This window comes from Perna viridis, chromosome 9 (genome assembly GCF_037379345.1).
Source record: "Perna viridis isolate PV_CMFRI_1.1 ecotype Kerala chromosome 9, ASM3737934v1, whole genome shotgun sequence".
In the NCBI taxonomy this organism is placed as follows: domain Eukaryota; kingdom Metazoa; phylum Mollusca; class Bivalvia; order Mytilida; family Mytilidae; genus Perna; species Perna viridis.
The window spans coordinates 7,854,674-7,878,440 of NC_142453.1; the positions used below are offsets into that span (position 1 = coordinate 7,854,674).

Here is a 23,767-nt window from a genome sequence, read left to right on the forward strand (position 1 = left end):
TAGCGGCAATCAAAGGAATGTAATCCAGGGACACTGACCAGACATGGAAAACAGACATACACAACAAAGAACATAAAGTAACTAACATCATACATAAAAAGTAACAAAAGCAAATGAGCAACTCAGGCTCCACTAAACTTGTTACATTTTTTGAAAGTTCAACTACAGCTTTCTCCAAAATCTCTGAATTAATTTTGATTAAACTTACCACCAGCATGTTACTTATGTGCATTACAAGATAACTGCTTTAAGGATGCTTGCAATGAATATTAATTCAACTAAGTTGAAAGGTACCATATGTATTATCATGCAGAATTGTTTTTCACTATTTCATGGACCAGCCACCTGCTTGCCTCTATGGTGAATGACTAATTCAGTATATGCAATTTTGATAGCTAAACATATCAGGTATACACTGTACTCCAGAATTTTTATACTCCTTTATGTCTGTCCATCTACTGTTCATACTTTGCACAATAAATCAAAAATGCTGCCACAACTTATATAAAAAGCACTTTATCTATGTGTCTGTTTGTCTGTTCATGTTATCTTTTTAAAGTCTGATTGCAAGTAATTTCAGCTGTTGATATTAGAAATGAACATATATCAAGTAAGAAAAAATAAGATCATTTTAATTACAAATAAAATGATATTGCAAAATATTTTATATATTTTGTTTGCATAAAGATTTTTACTTGTTTTATTCTACAGGGACAAGAAAGGAAGCATGTTTCATGGGTTGAAGCTGATCAAGAAGAAAAAGAAGTGCCAAAAAGCTGATTATGGACCTGAATTTAGACTTCCATTAGAATTTTTATAATTTATTTAAATACTTAGATAAAAGTACTGCTCATATAGCATTCTAAGTTTATATTCTTAAACAGCATATTTATAGTCAGAGTGTCTTTGAATATTTTTTTCTATTTCGTTGTTTTACATTTGTGGTTGATCAGCGAATTTTCAAAGTGATTTCATTTCAAAGCTATAAAAGATTGAAAACTTCAAAAACATCCCAAAACAATACAATAAAATTCTCTTTTTTAGTCATTCAGCTTTTTTATTCATACTGCACAGAAGAAAAATGCACAAAGTGAATATACAAGGCATACCCTTTCTATGACTATCATTGTCTTTTAACACAAGATATCCCACGGGGGAAAAAATCCCATGGGATTTCATGAAAAAAATCCCCTCTTTTTATTGGGTAATTTGTAATTTTCATGTGTAAAATTGACAAAAATCGCAAATTATGTCCTAGCACCAACCTTTTTTTCTAAGGAACACCGGCTGTCGCTCCTCCTTTCCAAAGTGTCTAGATCCGGCCGTGTAGCATACCCTGAAAATGCACCAAAAGGCAACCAATGTATAGATTCATTTATATATGTATTTGATTGTAAAAATGACAAAAAAAAAAAAAAAAATCGTATGACATGCCCATCACCATATTTGCAAGATTTGCGGAAGGATTTTAATTTTATTTGTATGACATCAAAATCAACACGATTTGAGATATTAGAATGTATGTGTACATGTACATTTGTGAATAAGAGAATACATGTTACCAAGGAAATTTTTTAAACTAATAATGCTTATGTTTAATTACAATTTAGAAAAGAATGGTCGAAAAAAACGTTAGGAAGGGCACCTTTTCCATTGAACGATTCCGTCAATTTTTTAAAATCTCAAATCTCGGTAATAATAAACGAGCACTTCCAACATTTCATTGAAAACAAAACAATCGATTACTATGAAATAATGATAAAAAATGTACAGATTTGGCTGTCAATTTTTTTAAAATCTTCCTGACAACCCCTATGTATCTATATGTACATAAGTAGATAAATACTTGTCTTTCATGTCACCCTTTTAATGCCAATATCATTACTTCATAATACAATTTAATGAAAAAAAGATCGGGGATTGATTTCTCGTGTCGTTAAGTATAAATCGAATTAATATTATGATGGCGGCACCCAGATGTAATAAGATTGAGTAGTTAAGTAAAAATCACACAGAATGAACAGGGACCATGGACGACAAGGACGAAACCGTTACTTCGGTAAGAACTTTATGTGTAACTCATGGTATACCCGTTTGGGGGGGGGGAGGGTAAGAGCCACCTTTATGAAATTTTGTTAATTTTGTGCAAAGTTTGGGCAAAATGAGCTATTAATAGCCTAGAACTCCATTTTTTAAACAAAATCTCTGTATCTGTCTTTGTAGCATTCTCTTATGCAATTTCTTGCCTGACTGCTTTTGTGCAGTATGCATGTAGAACTCGAAAACTCACGAATCTACCCTATCTTATGAAGTTTCTACGCGTAACTGTATGGTTTCTTGATAGTATTTACTTTACATGCATGTCGACCTTAAAGTGTGACACCGGAAAAGAAAATTCTTTAACAAAAAACTAACATTCAAATATTAAAAAAAAAAACTCAAAACAAAAAGGGGAAGGGCTTTGCCTGAAAACAATTGTTAATTGAAAACTATTGTCAATATGTTGACATGTGTACATGTAGAAAGTCGCACCAGGATACACCAAGAATACGTAATTACTACATTGCGGACCAGCTATCAAAAAAGGAGGTTTCCAATCTTGAAATTTATGCATGGTAAGTGAGGTCCTGGTTTTTTTTCTAAAATTATGGACCAAATATTAATAATAATAATAATAATAATAATAATAATAATAATAATAATAAAGCCTCCCCACCCTGGATCCACAATTACAGTGTATTTGAAAGTTTAGGTTTATTATTTTATAGTAGAAATGGAAGAAAAGCTTTTTTTCCAGCATTTTATCATCGGCCAAATGATTAGGTATATGTATTTCTTCACTGTCTTATGTGTGCACTACACGTATAAAGTGTGTATGGATAATTTCTGGTGTGTATTTAAATAGAAATCCATATAAAATTCAGACGCTGTCTATGATAGAGGCGCAGAAAAAAAACCCACCGTATAACGATGTTTTTTCAATCTACAGACGACATTTTTTACGTAATTATAGTCATTTTTGACTGCATACAGTAGTTTTTTTTAAATTACGCAGTAACTTTCCACTGAAAATCCACTAAATCAAGAAAGATAACTCTTGCAAAATGCCAATTTCTTGCACAATCTATAACCAAAAGAAAAATTGGTTATGAATGAGATTTAATTTAAAAGTGACATTGGTAGGCTTTTGACATGCATAATTCCCCTCCTGACTGTTTTTTTTTATCAATACTGCTACTTAATGCCTATCAGCTAAAATGTTGCATGCTTTTTTTTTGTATATCACCGGATCGCTTTTACCTGTATATACCTGTCCGATTCTTTCACAAATCTGTACTTATGTTTTGTTTTAGTTCCGCTCAAGGTTGAAGGATATTTTGCGCCCCGAACACGATGATTTTGAACTAATGAAATGGTTAAAAGGTAAGGTATATGACATTTGACAATTGTCAAAGTAGCTTTTTTTTTGTCTCGAGAAATGAGTGAACTACACGTAAGTAATCACAAAAAGCATGGTTACCAAAAAAAAAAAAAAATAATAATAAAAATTGGGAGGGGGTGTTTCCAGAAATTTATTAAAGTAGAGGTTTTTAATTGGAAAAAGGCAAATTTTGCACAAAACAAAAAAAGTAATAATAATAATAATAATAATAATAATATCCAACATAACAAAAGTGTTTCCAATCTCCGGATACCTCTTTCCGGATCAGTGTTTTAACAATCGGAATTTCTCTGCTGTTTTCTCTACATTTGTACATATCAGACACACTAATAAAAAATTCTAGCATTGTTCCCATGGTCAGGATACATGTATGTAGCAATGAGACGGCAATATCAGTAACTTTTCCAGTAATTTCCGTGTGAATGAACTAATAAGAAACAATAAAAAATCAACCACTTAAAATATAAGAGTAGGGTCGGTCTAGCCCATACGAGGAACGTTTTTTTGTAGATGAGGAAATGCTTGAAAACTGAACTTTGTAATGATAAATATATTTCTTAACAATATAATATGGTTGTTTATTTTACTTTCGGGTAAGATTATTTTCCATAGTCTAGCTTTGACGTCGATTGGTCCGCAATCCGTGATTCAAATAGTTCCAAACTAAATAAGGCATTGATGAAGGAACCAATCTTAACCCTGGCTGGAATCGATAAGAAATCAAATAATAAAGGTTGTTTTGAATTTTTTTACCAAGTTGTGCTTGCATAACCGACTTTGGGACGGTTCACGCTTGTTCACAAACCACTTGCTGCAAGAAACATGTACTTGTACATGTATAAAATTGGTGTTGTTTCATGTATAGATGTCGCAAAGAATGAGTGTAGTGTTTCACTTGATATTATCTTGATTTTTTAAATATTTGAAGGAAGTTATTATCGAAAATTACGGAAGCTCCTACATGGGGAAAAATACCAACTCGTGCACACAGCTTTTAAATATTATGTGCACGAGTTACTTCACAGCTTGTTCGCACATTCAACAAACTTGGACGCACTAGTTCTGTACTAACTCACGTGCACAATTTACGCGTAGTAACTCGTGCGCTCGAATTATATTTTTACCCGTGAATGGCACGTCGGGGCTTCCGTACAATCACACACAGTATATAATTAATGATATCAAAAGGTAGGACTCCATAAACACGATCGTTACTGATTGCCAAGTCCATAATATATACAGTATTTAAAATAAATCAAAAGCAGTTTGAAAATCCAATTAGGAACTCGTTCGAAAGAATTTTTATTTTCCCAAGGAAATTAAAATTGTCTCCTAACCTGATAACGAGCGACTTATCTATATATACATGTATAATATATACCAATACAATAGACATTAAAAATTAATGGATACACGAGAGCGTATAGGATTTCATATTAAACTCAGTTTTTTTACAGGCGGTCCACATGGGCTCGTAAAAAAAAGATTATATGAAGGCATGGAAGTATATTTTTAACATAAGCAATAAAAATGTCGGGAAATTACTCCATTGGGATCATGAATTCAACAAAGTCAAATGCAGTTAGAAATATTATTTTACCAAGGAAAATTGTTTCTGTACCTTAATTACTTCCAATCATTTTCTACCAATAGACATTAAAAAATGATTATACACGAGGGAATATAGGATTTTCGTGATTGTTATTGAACTCAGTTCTTCTACAGACGCACCACAGGGGCTCGTAAAAGTGATAATATTCAAGACATTCTGATATAGGGGCCCTGGTAGTTTGGGTCGTAAAAGTGATAAAAGATATACTGATAAAGGGGCCTCGGTGTATGGTTGTTTACCACTGAGGTCCCAATATCAGTATACCTTCCTTCTAATCACTTTTGACCCTGTGGTCGCACCATGGTATCAAAATTGTTGGAAAGAGAATAGCTAATTTATTTGCTTATAATTGTTTCTATCAAGTAAGTAACAAAAAAGCAATTTAAAAGCTTGCAACAAAATAATTATAAGCTGTAGTCGATTAACATTGTCCATGTATCATTAAAAACTACGTAGCTATTCTTATTGGTTAAAATATGATATAATTCATTAATGTGCGTTTAAAATCAATGATGCCCTTTCAGATTCTTCAGGGAAATAAACACAATAGTTGCTAATGTACAAATGAAGGGGTCTTTATTGATAAATTTACTGCCCCTGGCAAGTGCTATTACAATATCACTCTCCGGCCCTTGGGCAGTCAATTTATCATGATAATGCTCTTCATATAAGCAACTATTGATTATGATTCACTTGTGCAAGCAGTCCATCTTAAGTCAAAATTAGTAATTGTCGTCCTTGTAGTCGTCTGTCGTTTAACGTTTTACAGAATGTAATGATCGTTTGTTTTCGAACCTTTCAGCTCGATCATACGATTTGGAGGAGGCAGAAAAGATGTTCAGACAGGTAAATCTAAAACTCGAAATCTGGTCCAGAAAGCGCTGCATTTTAAGTTTTTCCGACGCAGTCGGTATAGTTTCGCTTTTTACTATTTGACCTCAATGACGCTCTTCCATGGAAACGTAAGTCACCTGATTGCATTTCTGTTTCTCGATTGGTCAAATACTGATAACTTAGGGGCGTTCGAAAAAAACTGTATCGAAAATTGAAGTTGCACGCCACGAGTTATTTCCTGAATGAAATGTAGAAAATTATAAGTAAAAAAGAACAAATTTTAATTAGTGCGTCTCCTATTATTTTTTAAGATTGTGCTTATTTAAATTAAGTTGGGTTGATTTGATATGCTTACATGTAGATTTTCTCAAGTGCGCATGTAGGTACCGTTCAAATTTAAGCTACATAGCTCTGTTGAATTCGGACTTTATTTTCGGTACCGGGAAGATGTCGTACGTACGAATTAAAAATCGAAAATAAATTGTGTATTGGTTTCCGACCGGGTCGAATCATGTAGGATTGTGAAGGGATCAAGCATGATTGGACCCTATTTTTTTCCGAATCATTTACCTCCATGGGATTCAGGTGGTGCATGGCGGGCGTGCGCCTCCCTAAAATTTGCAAAGGATGGGTTGTCAGGGGTAGATTTAGGCGGTTTTAGGATGAAACTTTAATTTCTCGCTAATTTTACTACAAAAGATATCTACACTGCACCCACTCTATAGGAATATTTGAAGAGTTTAACCTCAAAATTGTTTTCGCTTCGCTCCGCACGGCGAAAGTTTAACTGTGCGCCTCCCCGAATCTAAAAGCCTGGATCCGCCCCTGGCATATGTTGAATTTAGAGTATAAATGATGTGGGAAAAAGCTCTATGCAAAGATTGAGCACTATTAATGTAATTAATGTGATAACATAATTTTGTTAAAAAGGGATGACGGGTATGACTAACCATCGCTAGATTCACATGGTCTTCATTTTAAATGGCAGTCTTCCTAAAAAAATCAGACGGAAGGTGATTCATGCATGTCAAAAACCCATGGAATTCAGTTTTATTTTTTGTTCAAAACAGTTATTGCTCACATAACCAGTCTTAGTTTTTCATTTGTTTGTTGCACTTTTGAGAAAATTACATGGGTTGTACAGTACATGGAATTTGCACTTTACAAGAGTTACCGTTCTTGATATGGCTACATTTGATTGATTTAGTGGGAGATGAATGTATAATTTTCTAAAAAGTGTAGATCGGAAAGCAGAAAAGCATATCATTATATGAAAGTATAGCATATGTAGACTGAAAATTACTCGTTTGTTTGGTGGGTTTTTCTTCACCGTGAAATACTTTACCATAGACAGTGTTTGAATTTTATATGGACTGGTATTTAATTGACTTGATGTGTTGGGGTTCATACAGTGCGTGGATGAAACTGCATTCTGAGGGCATATACTGGTACAATGTATTTTGACATGGTAAATACAAACACATGTATGATGTAACAGATTACCGTTAATGAACATGGTATAGCTTTTATTTTTAATATGTCAATCCAACAATTTTATATTTTATAATTAAGTTAACATGCAAAGTACTTCCCGTTGTTGAAAGACAATACCTTCACATGACATATATACATGTATGACTTTTGCACATAACGCAGTAAGCACCATTTCATAATTAATTTTCCTACATCAAACTGTCTTTGCAATGATCTTTCTCATTTTCCGAGAAAATCTGTCAGACTACTTTTCAGTTTCCAAGGTGACAATTTAATCTGAGATCAATATTTCCATTCTCTACAGAGTATGGCGTACAAAGACAGAAATTTTGTTCGTGACCTGATCAAAGACTATACTCCACCGGAGGTAAGGAATTCTTTTTCAGGAAGGTAAGGAATACTCTTTCTGGCCCCTTTTATAATGGACAACGTTCACTCGTTTTTTTCGTGTTCTGTAGATATTTTGATTAAAACTTGATGCAGTTTCGAAATATTATGTGATACACTCTGTTTAACATTTGCCCCGTCAGTATGTTTCCTTGAGATTACCTGATGACAACTAGAGAACCACCCATATATTTTTTCTGAATTGCATTTTTTGTTTCATAGTGGCATGAAATTTTTTTTCAGTCAAGTCCATGTGTAGATTTGGTGTTATGCTAATATTATATAGTTGGCGATTATTGCAAATGAGTATTGTAAAATACAAATCAAGTCTGATTATACAGCACATTAATATTTTTCGTTCTTCGGTATTTATTTACTTTTTAAACTCTTGTACCCTCGACCCTTATAGTTTTAGTTTTTGATACGCGTACTTTTCCCCGACAACATGGACAAGTACAAAAAAAGTCATGTGTAGTGCCCATACATGTACATGTATCATTTCCCCTTTCGATATTCCACTATTCTCTTTTTAGCTCACCTAGCCATAGGCCATATGAGGTTTTGCCATCACTTGGCGTCGTCATCGTTACTATTTTTTTTTCTTCAAAACTCTTCTTCTCAGAAACTGCTGTAAGTTGGTAAGTTTGTTCTTTAGGATGCCCTGCACATAGTGACATTTGGATTTTAAATCCGTAAAAAAACATGGCAAACATTACTAAAGATATAACATAGCTGTCAGAAGCAGTTTGTAGCTTTTATATTCAAAACTGTTAGACTTAGCCAAATTCTGACTAGATAAAAATGTTTAGCATGGTGAGGTCTAAAATTTTGATGAAAATCTCTTGACTCATTTTTGAGTTACTGCTCTTTTTGGACTTTTTTTTGGATATTGTTGATGATATTCCAAAAATGTACTATCAAAAGTCTTGTAATGTGAAACTATTGAACAGACGGAAATTGATAGGATTGTTTCTTAGGGCATTCTGCAGAAAATGACTGTTTGGAATTTTTATCCATGAAAAAAAAACATAGTCGTTCTACGAAAAATAGTATGTAGCTTGTCAAGACTTTTTAGCTATTTTTAGTAAACAAGAAAGATATGATTCAGACTATTATATGCTTATTTTATTTTTTTTTCTGAAATATGGTCGTCCCAACTCCGAAACACCCTAGATCTTCCAATGCAACTGAAACCGATTATGTTCAAATCAACGCCTTCAGGAGGCTTTAATTTGTATATTGTTATACGCCCTTTTAAATAAAGTATTGAAAACATGATGGTTTTAGTTGTAAGTTGGTTCCAGTGTTGAGTGTCGGAGGAAAACACTGAATTTCATCTCTACGACATTTATCGATGTTCCATTTTAATATCTTAATTATTTAAATTTAAATTGATTTTTATTTTGGTCTGCTGTACTATTTTTTAGAAAGTGTCGCCGACGAAAGAAAAAAGGATGAATTTATAGTAGATAGTAATTGTAATTTCTGTCCATCCGTTCGTCCTTTTACAACATTTTCGTTACAAATTTTCTGAAACTACTTGTCACAGCCTTATAATAGTTTTATATAAATCTGCCGTATGATGATATGTAATTTCAGATTGTTCAGCGACATCAACTCCTGTTTGACGACATTTTTAAGTGCAAGTGTTTGTAAGAATCAGGCAAAATGGGGAAAATCAGAAACATGCATGTCAAAACCCAACCAATCTGACAATGTAATATCACTCAAGGATACTCTCACAATTTGAAAAGACCATTATTTGATTTGCTCAGAAATTTTCCATAGATTCTTAGAAAAATTAGGTTTTCGACAGAGTTCTCTGCCCTTGAAATGTTCATTTTCAGTGCATTTCAATGAAATTGTAACTCAATGGTCCAGCATGATATGCAAAATCTTGTCTTTATTCCATGATTCTGATGATGCAAATAGTCAAATTACATTATAACAATTGTGGGTTTTTTCATACCATGTTTTACTTACTGCCTGATACCTAAAGGGACTGACACTTAATATTTTGGCTATACTGTATGTAGGGAGCAGGGGATTTTTAGAGTTTTTCTAGTAACATGCGTATCTACTTTTAATTTAACATAATAGTATATTTAGCATAGAAAAGGATGAGATAAAACTTGCGACAAACTATCAAGACTAATATATATGTGTTTTTATCATAAAATTGTAGGTTTTGCAAAAGTATCTGGCAGGTGGATTTCTAGGCCATGCAAAAGACGGGTCCACATTAAGGGTGGAGCTCTACGGCCGACTTGACATGAAAGGTTTGATGAACTCAGTAAAGAAATCAGATCTTGAAAAAACAAAACTTCTACATTGTGAAGCCACTATTGAGGACTGGAAGAAAAGGTCAGAAGAGGTATATCAAAATATTGAGAAAGAATAATAATTATTGTAGAGTACATGTATCACTCTTATGGTTTCCGTTGATTGGTTAATTAAAACAACTAACACAATGTTTCTTTGAGAAGTAAAAACATAATTCCTAATTGCCTAAAATGCAATCCACAAAATCAAAATTTTATAAAAAAAAAAAAAAACAAAACTACGAATATTTATACCTGTTAATAAAATTGCCTTCACAGTAAAACATTGAGGTCTTCATCTTTTCAAATGATTTTACAGGTCCTTCGTTGGTAGCTCGCGTTTATACTTTTTTCTTCCAAGCTGTACACTTTTTTAATTTAAGCTACAGCTTGGATAAACTCAGCATGCGTTAAAAGTTTAAGCAATCACTCCCTAATTAACTACCCTTTCCGGAATACATCACTGTTTATGTTTCGTAACATCTTCATATTAAAAAAAGTCCCTAAAATGCATTCAAGTAATAAATCTGTTTTTCGTTAATGATAATGTCAAAGGTTAGCTATCGGCCATTATTTTGTTAGGAATCAGCTCTATTCTTAGTTGATGGACACAATATTCAGCTGTTTGAAATAGTATTCAGCCGCACGAACCAGACAAATGGTATATAATGCTTTTAAAGTACCATTTTCTCAGTTTGATGTATTTTGACCTAGAAATATTCCAGACATATAGAAAACATCCAAAACAACAAGGTCCGAAACAGCATCTGACGTTCGGAATTCACTCTAGCAGCGGTTAGTAAGAGAGGAAACGAACGACTACCGCTGCGGGGAGCTTACTGCTTATGTAAGAAAAAAACTCGGGAAAATTTTCCAGCCATTATTCCATAGTGTATTTATGACCTACAGTATCAATGTAAGGCAAACTTTACAAACACTTTGATGGCTGTTTCTGGAGGTTATGAAATATAAATAAATGGAGAATGCAATAAAATATCCGCGTTTTTTCTTCATGTGCCACATCATATACACATTTTGCCAGATTGTTAGAAGTAAAAAAGTTTAAAAAAAACTTTTGAAGCACAAATAATATCTACTGGCCAGACAAGTCATTGGCCACATTCTCATGTAAACTATATTAGTATAATACAATATCAGTGTTTTCCACTTGAAATCACCTATTTCAGCTAAAACATGCAAAATGTGATACAGGGAGACCCTGCATATTTTTATTAGCTCCCCTGACCGATGGCCATGTGAACTATTACATGTACCATCACTTGGTGTCCGTCGTCGTTTTCGTTGTTACTATCTTTTTCAAAACACTTCTCCTCTATTACTACTTTGTAGGAATGTTCTTTGGGGGTATCTAGAACTGGCGAGGGGATTTTTCATCTGTGGAAAAACACTGCCACCGTTACTATAAATAAAACATAGGGGTCATACAGTAATTTTTCGTATATATCTCCAAAACCGTTAGGTTTAGCTAAATTCTGACGGGGGTTAAAGTGTTTATCATGATGCGATCTAGCTGTGGTCAAATTTTCGTTTCAATCTGTTAAGCAATATTGGCGTTGTTGCCCATTTTGTCGTTTTTTTTGCTGTTTTTTATGTTATCTCTTTAAAAAATCATCTCCTTTGACACTACTTGACCAATTTGAACAAAACTTGGTATGAATGTTACTTTTAGGTAACCTAGATAGAACTAATGTTGGGATTTTTTATCCATCGAAAAAACATGGCCGCATTTACTAAAAGTAGAACATAGGGATCAGACAGTAGTTTTTTGCATAACTATCCAAAATCATTAAGTTTATCTCAATTCTGACAGGACAAAAGTATTAAGCATGACAAGATCTATCTGAGGTCAAATTTTCGTTGTAATCTGTTAAGCAGTATTGGAGTTATTGCCCTTTTCGACGTTTTTTTGCTATTTTAAATGTTATTTCTTTAAAAAATCTTCTCCTCTGACACTGTTGCACCAATTGGGAGCAAACTTGGTAAGAATGTTCTTTGGGGTATCTGACGTGGGGATTTTTGAGCCGTGGAAAAAAAACATGGCCGCCGTTAATATAAATATAGCATATGGGTCAGATAGTAAATTTTCGCATATTATATCTCCAAAGCCGGTAGGTTTAGCTAAATTCTTTCAATTGCTGAAATAATCCTTATTATAAGGCCTACAACAGTCTCCTGGTATATAAGTTGTCAGACGACTCCTTGTAAGAGTTATTGCCATTGAAAGTGATTTTTTTACGGTTTTCAGCCAAAATCATGAAAACTATGATAGATGGAAAGAAACTTTCAATTGCTGAAATGATCCTCAAGATAAGTCCCACCAAAGTCTCCTTGTGGCATAATTGTAATAATTGATTTTATTATACTTCATGTCAATTTGCAGAATTTGGATTGGTTCAATACGAGGATAGTATTCTGCTCTATCACAGGGTGATATTTTTTGTCTATTACCCTCTCGTGAAAAGATAAACTGGTTCCGGTAAAAAATAGGTACCAGTCCTTGTTCAATCTTAGTCAGTTTGTGTGATTGATGGATAATCAATATGCGAAACGTCCATTTCAATAACTGATACAACATCGATAAATATATGTATATATTTTTCTTCACTTATGACTACGAATCTGTTCTAATAAACATTTTTAATTGTATTGTCAAATTAAAAAGTGACTGAGTTTGGAACTGTTCAAATGAGAATTAATGTCATTGTTTTCTTGTGTTTGTTTATTTGTCTTTTCCTATATATGCACATACAAAAATCCCTCGTAGTTACATAATTTTACGTGGCATTTTGTTTCGTTAATGAGTGGCGCACTGATATAGTTTACAGACCACCAATTCAAACAATGAGTACGCTAAAATAGTCCTACACAGAAATTACCTCTTGTTCCTCATAGCGCTGTGACAAAAGTTCTTATTTTAATAAATCAATCTGTAGATTTTATAAATACATTTTTCTTCCGGTGCTTCAAGCCTAATCTCCATAATGATTTCTAAATATATCCCTATCTTGTGAAAACACTGGAATTTCCCATGTGATTGATAGACCCTTCACTTCCGGTGACCAGTATTGCACTGCAAGTCTGCTAACCCCACATATCATTCTGAGGATTGTGAGCTGACATATGTAGAAGCATGCTGATATATAGTCCTCTGCAGGTTAAAGCTAAGGTAAAGTCTAGAGAAGTCATTGAATATTGTGAAATTAGCATTTAAGCTTATGGGAAGTGTATTTAGTGGTTTCTAGCCTTAAACCCCAGTCTGTTTGTCCGCAACACTTTTTCCGTTACGTGGCCTTTATGTCTTGATATTTTAGTATACTCTTCATTTAGGTTTGTCATTTTCAGGTAATGATATATCATGTATTATAATTTGGAATATGTATATCGAGACCTGTATATTTTCCTAAAATAAGGATATCAAAAGTTTTTTCCGATAAAAAAATTTGCAAAACCGAGAATATCTGTAGATCTTCACTTCTGACAATACATGTCTTACATATTTCTAAAATGTCATCAAAACCGATATTTTTTATAATGACATTAAGACAAAATGCTATTAAAGTAAATTACATGTAAAGGCAAATCTTCCCTTGCATTTGACCTATAATAGATTGATTGGTGGTTTTCTCACTGATAGATCCAATATCCTGTACAGACATAATATAACGACCTTTTCTTTATTTACTTCGTACATGTATCTCTCTTTTAGCTTACATGATACTCGCTCTGCTATTTAGGATGTCAACATTTTTACAGGACATGGGCACTACTTATTGCAAATCCGCGAAGCTGCTTCCGGTGGACTGTATAAGTTTGCACGATAAGGCAGGTGATACCATTAGAACTGAGTGTTTCAGCATTGTGAAACCAATAAAAAAAATACTAGTAGCGAGTTTATCTTTGTGCAGGAGTTTAAAATACTTATGTACATTTAAAGACTACACTCTGTCAGTTGAGCTACTGCAGAACGTCTTTAGCTCAGATTCTGATTGTCAATTCCCTGTGCAGAGGGAATATTCGCTATTTCAAAGCTTTTTACACTTCTGTCACACTCAGTATGCCACTACGCATCTTTATGCAAATTAGTGTATGAACGTGAAACTGACACATTCTAGCAGATTTGTAATGTGTAGTGCTCATGTGTTGTGATTTTTTTAGCAGAGGCTATAATCAAGCGGAGGGATACATAATAAATCAGAAAGCGGGTACAGGTCTGCAGAGTTAAATCGTGTATATCGAGCTTCGGGTTACAGTGCTACTATAACGATTCCCGATCGAGTACATCAAAATATATTGAATGTAACTATAACTTTCGTTATAGAATTCATTTAGCAGCACTACTGATTATTTCAGTACATGTTACTCTACATGAAAACTTTTTCATCTTAGACCGGCCAGAGAGTTGATGGATTGACGGTCATATTTGACATGGAAGGTGTTGGAAGACACGTGCTCTGGAAACCCGGTAAGTGCAGCTATAAATATAAGTTACTTTTTTCACATCTCATAACAACTGCAATACAAATCTTAACAGAGAACTCGAGAAAGTACATGAGGATTTAATGAATAAATGGATTGCCGTGGTATCTCAAAGCATACTCCATTGATCTTATCCTTTAACATCTAAACATTTTTTAATGACGACTATTCTTAGGTTTGTTAAAGACTAAAAATACATATTTCGAGATTCGTTGTATCATCTTAAGTTCTCGTAATATTTATACTGATAAAATTGCTTAACATTTCCACGAGTATGAGATTACCATGTTTCATACAAATATGCTTGCTAATCATTGATAGATATCAAAGCAACTACTTGCAAAAAATAAATTGAAAAGTAATAAAAAAAAAACACAACTAAAAGCCTTTCTGTGTTATTGCTTATTTGATTTCCATCACAGGAATACAAATGTATTTACACATGGTACAGATATTAGAAGATAACTACCCAGAAATGCTTAAGCGACTCCTAGTAATTAACGGTAAGGCTTTTTTTTGTTAGTGAATCACAATTTTCTTACGTTATATATGTACCTAACGCAAATATCATTTTAGGGACAAAGCTATTTGTACTCAAATAACATCAATTTTGATTTTTGTCGATGCAACCACTATATTATTATTTCACTGAGTTTTCGACAAACGGGAATATGCGGAACTTCCTATAACACACGTATTGCACCTGCGTAAAAATTCAAACAATCATTTCCTAACTGCACACGGCATTCCGGAATACATAAATTCCAACAAATAGATTTTGAAGCATTCATGATTCAGAGGATCTATACGTATATAGGAAATCGCCAACGCTTCGTCCCTTTTGACACGAATATAAGTTTTGGTCATTGAAACACAATGTAATTTTCTGTTATAACTTTGTTATTTTATTTGTAAAATTGACGTCTGCATCTTATTACTTTCGTGTGTTTTGTTCGGTGACGTGAAGAAAAAAAGATAATTAGTATCGTTGAGATACATCTGTCAAAATAAAGTTACAAAAACAAGCAATGTCTATCCCTTTTTCTGAACGTTTGAAGTATTTTAGTATTTTATATGGTTGAGTTCCTAGTGTTTATGTTATTTGTTCTAGGCCTTTAAAAACTATGTCAAGTCCGACATCTGAGTTTTGAGCCAAATAGTACAAGGTTTCCTAGAACTTTCTGTCTTACGATATTGTCAATTTGGGATTTCGTACAGTACCTGAACCGATCCATGTAACAAAAATTGCGATCGGTCATCGATCACCGATCAGTTTCCGGTCAGTCATCGATCCGTCAAACCGATCCATTATACCGGTGATCGCATCACGTGACCACAGAGCGGTCACTGTTTTTTACGGGTTTTGTTGTTTTCGTTATCAATTTTACACATATTTATATGATGTAATAGATTTATAAACATCAATTTACACTTAAAGTTGACACATCTTTTATTTCAAACAGATCGTACGTCATTTTACATAACAATCTGCAATAAGATCGGTCACCGGTCACCGATCCGTCAAATCGTTGCGCGGAACGGTTCAAGGACTGTAATTATTATTCTAATGAAACTACTATGATGATAAATAATGATGAAGTCTAAAATTGAATGATTTTATTTGTTTAACTACAGCACCAGCAATTTTTCCGATTCTATACAAGTTAAGTAAACCTTTGATCAGCAAAGACACAAAGAACAAGATTGAAGTATTGGGCTGTAAGTAAATTGATCAAATTAAAACTTTATACTAACAGACAATATTTAGGGTTAACTTCTCAATCTGTGGTATATTTGTAGATGGAAAATTGGGATGGGGATAAGGAAGTTTTGTAATTTGTTTTGGAATGAGTTTTTGAATAGTGATTATGGGGAAACCGGCTTGAAAGTATCGATTTATTTTTAAAAGAATATTTCAGTACTTCTTCATCTAGGAATCAGGCAAAATGTGTATAAAATGCGGCACATGAAGGAAAAAGACAGAGATTATATTGCATTATCCAACTATTCATACCTCATAACCCCAAGAAATTACTGTCAATTTGTAAACTTTACCTTTTTAAGATATAATGATAGAAAATTTAGTTGAAACGCGCTACGGAAAAATGGCAGGAAAATTTTTCCGAACTTTTTCCTTATGTAAGCAGTCAAAAAATATCTACGTCACCTATGCTTCAGGATAAATTTAAATAGCTTTTCAGTTGTTTTCTAGATGTATTTGAATATGTTTGAGGCAAAAAAGATCAAATTGAGAAAAATGAAGCTCAGACAGAATGGTACTTAAATCAATTAAAAGAATTGTTGAAATGTAAAAGAACTTTAACATATAAATTTCATGCTGACACATACAGCTGTGTGATTAAATAAAGGTAATGTAAAATGCCTTCAGAATTTTATATGGGATTGGTATTGGGGAACGGAGAATCATGGGATTGGGTATTGCAAATGGAGAATCATGGGATTGGGTACTGGGGAACGGTGTATGCAGTAATGCATACTCTTATCACCACACATACAATTGTGATAATTTAGTTTGCCAAGCTACTCAAAACGCTCGTAGAAAATTGCACAATTCATACTTAAACGTACATGTTGCATATGGTATCTCATATACTGTATATTTTAAGGGTATTCGTTCGATATTACCTCAGAGGTTTGGTTTGACCAACATTAGGTATAAATCATGTTTCAAATTGAAGACGTTGTAAATCTTTCATTTAATTAGTGTACAAAAATGTGAAGCAATTGTTAACTAAAATATTTGCAAAGTGAAAGGTTTTCTGACTTGTATACATAAAATGATGAGTCAGGTGTAATATTTACATGTAGATATTTTCTTGTCGCTACTTTACCCTCTTGTCGCTATTTAGTGAGACCAGTATTACTTTGTGTTGCCAAAGTTTCTGGCTAAAACGAAAAAGGCCTTCACTTATGGCATATCAGAAATGAAAAGAATTTCTGAATTTGCTTATCATTAAATACCAAATAATTATCTTATTTTAGAGAAGAAAACACAAAATTATCTTGTCTGTGTGAAAAGTTTAAATCAGGCTCTCGGTGCTTCCAATGTTATCACTTTAATGTTCCAATACTTTCTCGGTCGGTTACAACCACTTCATATCTTGGACATTGATAGAACATTGAAATCCAAGTTTAATTTACAGATATCCTTACCACGAATAAGTCTCGACTTCGACAATCTGCTAATCTATAACACTTACAATTACTTTTGTCAACTTTTGACTTTTTGTCACTCGTGGATCGCTACGGTGTATCCATCTGCGCCATGAAAACTGATTTGTTCAACGTGTCATAGTTTTCCTTTCCTCTTTCGTCTACCCCGGATATGACTTTTTATGGACAACTCGGCGGGTGTTTCTGGAAAAGCAGAGGCCGCTTATCCTACCGGTGCACCTGGTCCATGCTCCCAGTTTTTAGTCCGAGTTGCTAGGCGATGATCTGATCCGCCAGTTCATTTTGTTAACAAAACGACCGAGTGTGCAATATGAAAATCGACATTCGGAAAGTCGAGTGAGAAACAGAATAAATATTGGCGCATATTACACTTTTCTATCTAATTAAAATCTCAAATATTTATTGCTATATATTTTTCATCATACGTCTCATGTCATATCTTATATGATATATCTACTTAGTGTGGTTCTTCAGCGTATGACCCTCTTCTGCAGACAATGTGTGTATAATATGACACTCCTATAGACGTACAGTACAAATTCTTAGTATCAAATAGTCTTGAAATAACCATATGATATTATATTAAAGGTAATTATCAAGAGGTGTTGAGACGATACATAGACGATGAGAAACTTCCAGCCTGCTATGGTGGTACATTGACAGATCCAGATGGTAACACTAGATGTATTACGAAGGTATACAAAAACCCAGATTTTTTTTCTTCATTTTAGTCGAGGAGGTAAACCTAGGGTAAGGGACACAGCTCTTACAAATTATAGAAACGTTTGTATTCGGTGTTTTACATCAATCTCATGTAAGCATCAAAGTAATTTGGACTGGTTTCATTCTTTTTCAAATGAAAGCTTGATAGGTTGTGGTGAAATTGATACAAACATATCACAGATTTCAAGAGTTATGTCCCTTACACTAGGTCCATCTCCTTAACATTATACCTATTTATTGTTCCATTCACTCACTGCATGTGAGACATCTGTTCTGCTTTCTGTTCAGATTACCTTCCTAATCAGCCAGTCAACTGATCAGATTTCAGCTTTCATGATTTTGAAAGCATTGATAAAAGGAAACAAATCGAGAGAATCTGAATCGATATAAAAAATGGAGTGTTTTTAGATCTGACTGAAAAGAAATATAAGTCAAATTTTGATAAGATTGATTTTCCCGAGGATTTTTGCCTCACTTTTCATACCTAATGTGTTTCCTTGTTCGTTTATAATTAATATTTCTTTAATAATTCGAACAATGACATTCCTTAATTCAGACTTACATTGTTGGTTATAACCGGTTTAAAACAACAATATTCTTACAAGTACTTGTACTTTGAAGTAGCTTTTATTAGCTTGATGTTTGTTTTAATTTTCAACTCGAAGATTAGAAACAGTTCTTCCAAAATATACTGTTGTATCGACACGATTTTTAAGTTGTTAATTTTACTTTAAAGTAAATATGCTGACTTTTTGTACCACGCGATACTTCTTACAATTACGCTTCAGGAACAGGGTTATGTTGCTTTAAGATTGACGTCATCACTACAGAAGTTTTATGGTCGTCATCATGAACTCATGGATTGTTACAGTGTATACATCTGCACCATGAGAACCGATTTATTCAACATGTTATAATTTTCCTTTCCTCTTTCATCTACTTTCTAGTTTTTAATGGAGTCCGAGTTGCTTATTTGTTTTTGTTACTTTGCATGTATGATTTTAGTTACTTTATGTTCTTTGTTGTGTATGTCTGTTTTCCATGTCTGGTCTTTGTCCCTGGATTGCATTCTTTTGATTACCGCTATAACCTTGGTTCCCTTGATTACTCTTTCATCTACTTTGGTCTTGACTTTTTATGACCAAATCGGTGGGTATTTCTGGACAAGCAGTGTACTTTAACCATGATTCCAGTTTTTAGTAGAGTCTGAGTGTCTCATTTACCATTGTTTCTTTGTAAGTATTATTTTCGTTATTTTATTTTTTCGTTGTGTATGTCTGTTTTCACTGTCTGGTCGTCGTTTTTAAAATGCTCATGTTCATTATTTCTCACCACTTTGAATATTCTGAAAACAGAAAATGTATTATTAACACAAAATGTACACAGAAATACATTTCATTATCTTTGAAAATTTAATTTTTGATATTTTATCAGTTTTTTTTTGCAGGGTTGTTGCTGTGTTATATCAGTTTTAGATAGAATTTTTCGGCGCTTTCACATATATAGATGCTATTGTCCTTTGTTGTATGCTTTTTATGACTTAATTTGTCTCTTTCGGGTAATTATCTACCGTTCCCATATACATATATGTAGTTTGCTTTGTTTGAGTGATGTTGCTAAGGTGTGGCTTGCTTATGATAGGATCCCTTTGTAAATGGTGTCGGAGATCTGCGTTGCTTTTGATGGGCTATAGTCGGAAGGCAGATTTACAATATGACTGGTGCTGCTGGCGGACCAGAACATACTTACCTATCGGAGCACCTAATATCACTGCCGGATTTTTGTTTGTAGTAGTTCATGTTGCTAGTGTTTTAATTTTTTGTGTTGATCTTATTTCCTGACATTGTAACGATTCGGTATTTTTTGTCGATATTATTGTTGTTTTTGGTGATAAGGGATGATATAACCCATTTTAAGGCTGTTTTTCCAGATCTGTCAAGGTGGAACCGTACCAGAAGAATACTACATAGATAACACTGACTACAAGGATAGAATGGAAACAGCCGTTATAGCAAGAGGAGATAAACTGAAAAAAGAATTTAAAATTGATTTAGAAAACAGTATTCTCAGGTACAATTAATATGACACAATTCTGATCGAGTCTGATAAAATCTCTAAAATAGTAGAGTGTACATTTTCGTGTAGAAACGAAAAAAATGAATTTTTTGCGTAGTTTTGAATGGTATAAATATGACCGTCTTTGTTCGTGTTTCTAGAAGAGGTGAGGGCAACGACATATTGACCACTGACTTCCAATCTTTTGTGTAGGTGTCAATATTACATTTGAGCTTGATATGGATTTAGTATATATTTTGCTTAATAGAATAAATAATACTGGTCGTCTTCCCCTTCTATTTTCCCTTCACATTCAAGTTTTTTTCAACAACTCGTCTCTGACGCTTACTGATTATACTCACAAAACAGTAAAACTGTTCTTTAGTATACTCATGTAACAGTGACTTTGTTATCTAGTATACTCAAATAATAGTTACTTCGTTCTTGAGTATACTCACAAAACGGTAAAATTGTTCTTGAGTATACTCACCTAACAATAGCATTGTTTTTTAGATGGGAGTTCATCACAGATAACCATGATGTAGATTTTGGAGTGTTTTTTAAAGAGGAAGACAAGAAGGTTCCGATCGTTCCCATGACGAAGGTGAACAGTCATACCATCACCGAAGATGGATTTACAACATGTGTCAAAACAGGCCTTTGTGAGTATAAGAAACCTTCAAAATTATCCATCATAGTTGAATTGTACTTATCAGATCTCGGGAGTCATTGGTTAAATTTAATATCGCATGCATTTGCAGCAAAGCGTGGTTGATATAAAATAGTGAAGACTAATTGATGATTAGTTTAATTGGTTATATTATAGAGTTGAACTCGTGAAAAAAAAACAAGTTCTGCTATTTCTTCTTGTCCTGAAGTACATGCCAATAGAAATAAAAGTGCAATAAGAAAACCATATTTTAAACAAGCGTATATACTCCTTTTAGCTTTTATGCTGTAGAATACAAAGTGTAATCAATTGTATGATTCCTGTTAATAGATAAAATTGATTATTTGTTAATTTAAAGTATGTAAGTAGGGATGTTACTGCATAGCCACAAAAGAAATACAATAGGCCAACGTGGTTTAACAAACGTGAATAATGAACACAATGTTGATATTAAGATTAAGTAACTGCAAAAAATAATTTGAATGCTTTTAAACCAGATATCAGAGTAAATAAAATGCCTTTGCTCAAGTAGTGCAAGACAAATGTTATTCAAATAACTCCAGATGTTGCCCTCAATTATATATTTTAATTTTGTTTTAATTGCAGATGAGATTGTGTTCAGTAATGGTAGTTGGTTTAGTGACAAAAACATTTACTTTATTACTGAAGTTATCTACCCATGACAGACAATGGTTCCAAATGCAATTTTAAATCATCGTTATTATGAATTGGAGCAGAAATATTGGGATGAAAGATTTGTTTAATAAATATGATGTAGTAAACAATGGGTCTCTGTTCTTCCATTTTGCTATGTCTCTTGTTCTGTGTGCATTGTTTCCAAACAGTATTAAAGTCATATTGTATATTTAAATTTGCATCATTTGTATTAACATGTAGTGTACTGTTATCCAAGTATTTTGTTGAATACCGGCTATAAATATGATAGATAAATAACAAACTAACAGAAATAAACACATCGATATCTTTATTTAAAAAGAATATTTCATACATCACATGGGATAGTTTTGTAATCTTTAGATTAAATAATGGGCGTATTGCATATATATATATCTGTTTGTACGGATAATTGATATTTCGCTTTGATTAATTGTGACGAAAATCTCATCAGTTATTACCAAGGTGATTTATTATTCTTTTGATGGATTTGAATGTTTATTTTGTTCGATTAATATGTTACTAGTAATCAAGTTTTGTTTATTCAGTAGATTTATGCAAAGAAGTTTAGCTATCAATTGTACTTCATTTTTTTTTTGTAAAAAAGTCTAAGTCGTTTGCATATAACGTAAACAAAGAAACACAGCAGCAACTTCATAAATATAATTGCGATAAAAAGGCATACCGAAGCATTAAGTAATAGTTTTAGTAAGAATCATGCAAATCTCGCCAAATGTGATACACCCAAAAATGTACACTTGTTTATTATTTTTTATTAACTTGATTTGCGTATCTTGATGATGAAATGTACAATCATTCATTCCAATCTATCTGTTTTAAGGAGATAATTCACATTGAATATTCAAATGTTTCAGGGACAATTACAGAGGTATTTCCCTTTATTTTGAATTATATAATACATTCTTTATAATGTATTTCTACTATGAACAGGAGTTATATGAAAAACCAAATGTTAATTTTTGTTCACTATAACGTTCGAAACAAAATATCAAAAAATTTGCATACTTCTTGTATTAGCTGGAGTATTACTTAAGGTAGACGGATAATTTAGACACGTTAAAATCCAAAAGCATCATGCATGACAAAATCGTGAGGATAAGAAAAAGAAAAAGAGACGATCTATATAAACAGTAAAGTACAACACTAAAGATATGGAAATACGCCATGTACAGCAAACACAAACTAAAACACGTGTAATATGAACTCCCACAAAATAACCGGGAATGACATCAGGTACTGTGGAAGGGTAAGTATGCCATACTTTGACAAGCAGTACCGTACTGCAAGCAAATAAAAAGCATGAGGCTTCAGATTTGGTGGTTGGTCAGTCGGACGTGAATTTAACCTGACGTTATATTTTCTCATCTTTGAGACAGAAACTTCTTGTTGGTCAATCAAATAATCCTTTATCTTATTCCAGATTTTGACTTCGATTTAAAAAAAAGTAAGCAAAGGGGAAGCTACTCGACTACCCGACAGACTGGTTTACTGTCCGATTGAGGCAATGGACAACAGTATACAGATGAGATCAGTTCTAACCCCACATGAGAAGTGTCATAAACATGATAAAAAAAAAACGTCTGTAGAACAGTTCTAAAATGTCATAGAACAATTGTAGAGCCAGCTCTTATGACAATTCTAACAGCAGAATCGGCTTTACGAGAACGGTTTAACTAAGAAAGCCAGCTCTTCTGACAGTTCTGGAAGGACTGGCTCTACCAGGACAGTTCTACTAGTAGAGCCGACTCTGCTAGAACTGTCAGAATAACTTGCTCTAGAACTGTCCGTGAACTGTTCTCCTGGCATTTCTAGGAGGTTAGAAATCATTTAGGTACTTAACG

The 23,767-nt window shown here is 33.3% G+C and overlaps 1 protein-coding gene across 2 annotated transcripts; it reads left to right on the forward strand.

The window, feature by feature from the left end:
- The first annotated feature begins 1,982 nt into the window (after positions 1 to 1,982).
- LOC148606530 (retinal-binding protein-like) lies at positions 1,983 to 22,434 on the forward strand. 2 transcript variants are annotated; one of them, XM_088544661.1, is made up of 12 exons: positions 2,000 to 2,059; positions 3,354 to 3,423; positions 5,857 to 5,900; positions 7,687 to 7,749; positions 9,955 to 10,143; positions 14,498 to 14,573; positions 15,010 to 15,090; positions 16,223 to 16,306; positions 18,371 to 18,477; positions 20,436 to 20,575; positions 21,074 to 21,222; positions 21,837 to 22,434. In XM_088544661.1, the coding sequence occupies exons 1-12, from the start codon at positions 2,030 to 2,032 to the stop codon at positions 21,911 to 21,913; spliced, it is 1,110 nt and encodes a 369-aa protein (XP_088400787.1). In that variant the 5' UTR covers positions 2,000 to 2,029; the 3' UTR covers positions 21,914 to 22,434. The 2 variants fall into 2 exon arrangements, with proteins under 2 accessions (XP_088400788.1, XP_088400787.1); XM_088544662.1 differs by lacking the exons at positions 3,354 to 3,423; positions 5,857 to 5,900 and having other exon boundaries at positions 1,983 to 2,059.
- Positions 22,435 to 23,767: the final 1,333 nt, after the last annotated feature.

What these genes read in the sequence shown, in the direction of transcription:
- LOC148606530 (XM_088544661.1), top strand. Translation starts at nt 2,030, where the DNA reads ATGGACGACAAGGACGAAACCGTTACTTCG. An exon ending in ACTAATGAAATGGTTAAAAG is followed by an intron (nt 3,424 to 5,856) that starts GTAAGGTATATG and finishes CGAACCTTTCAG; the next exon opens with CTCGATCATACGATTTGGAG. An exon ending in ACACGTGCTCTGGAAACCCG is followed by an intron (nt 14,574 to 15,009) that starts GTAAGTGCAGCT and finishes TTTCCATCACAG; the next exon opens with GAATACAAATGTATTTACAC.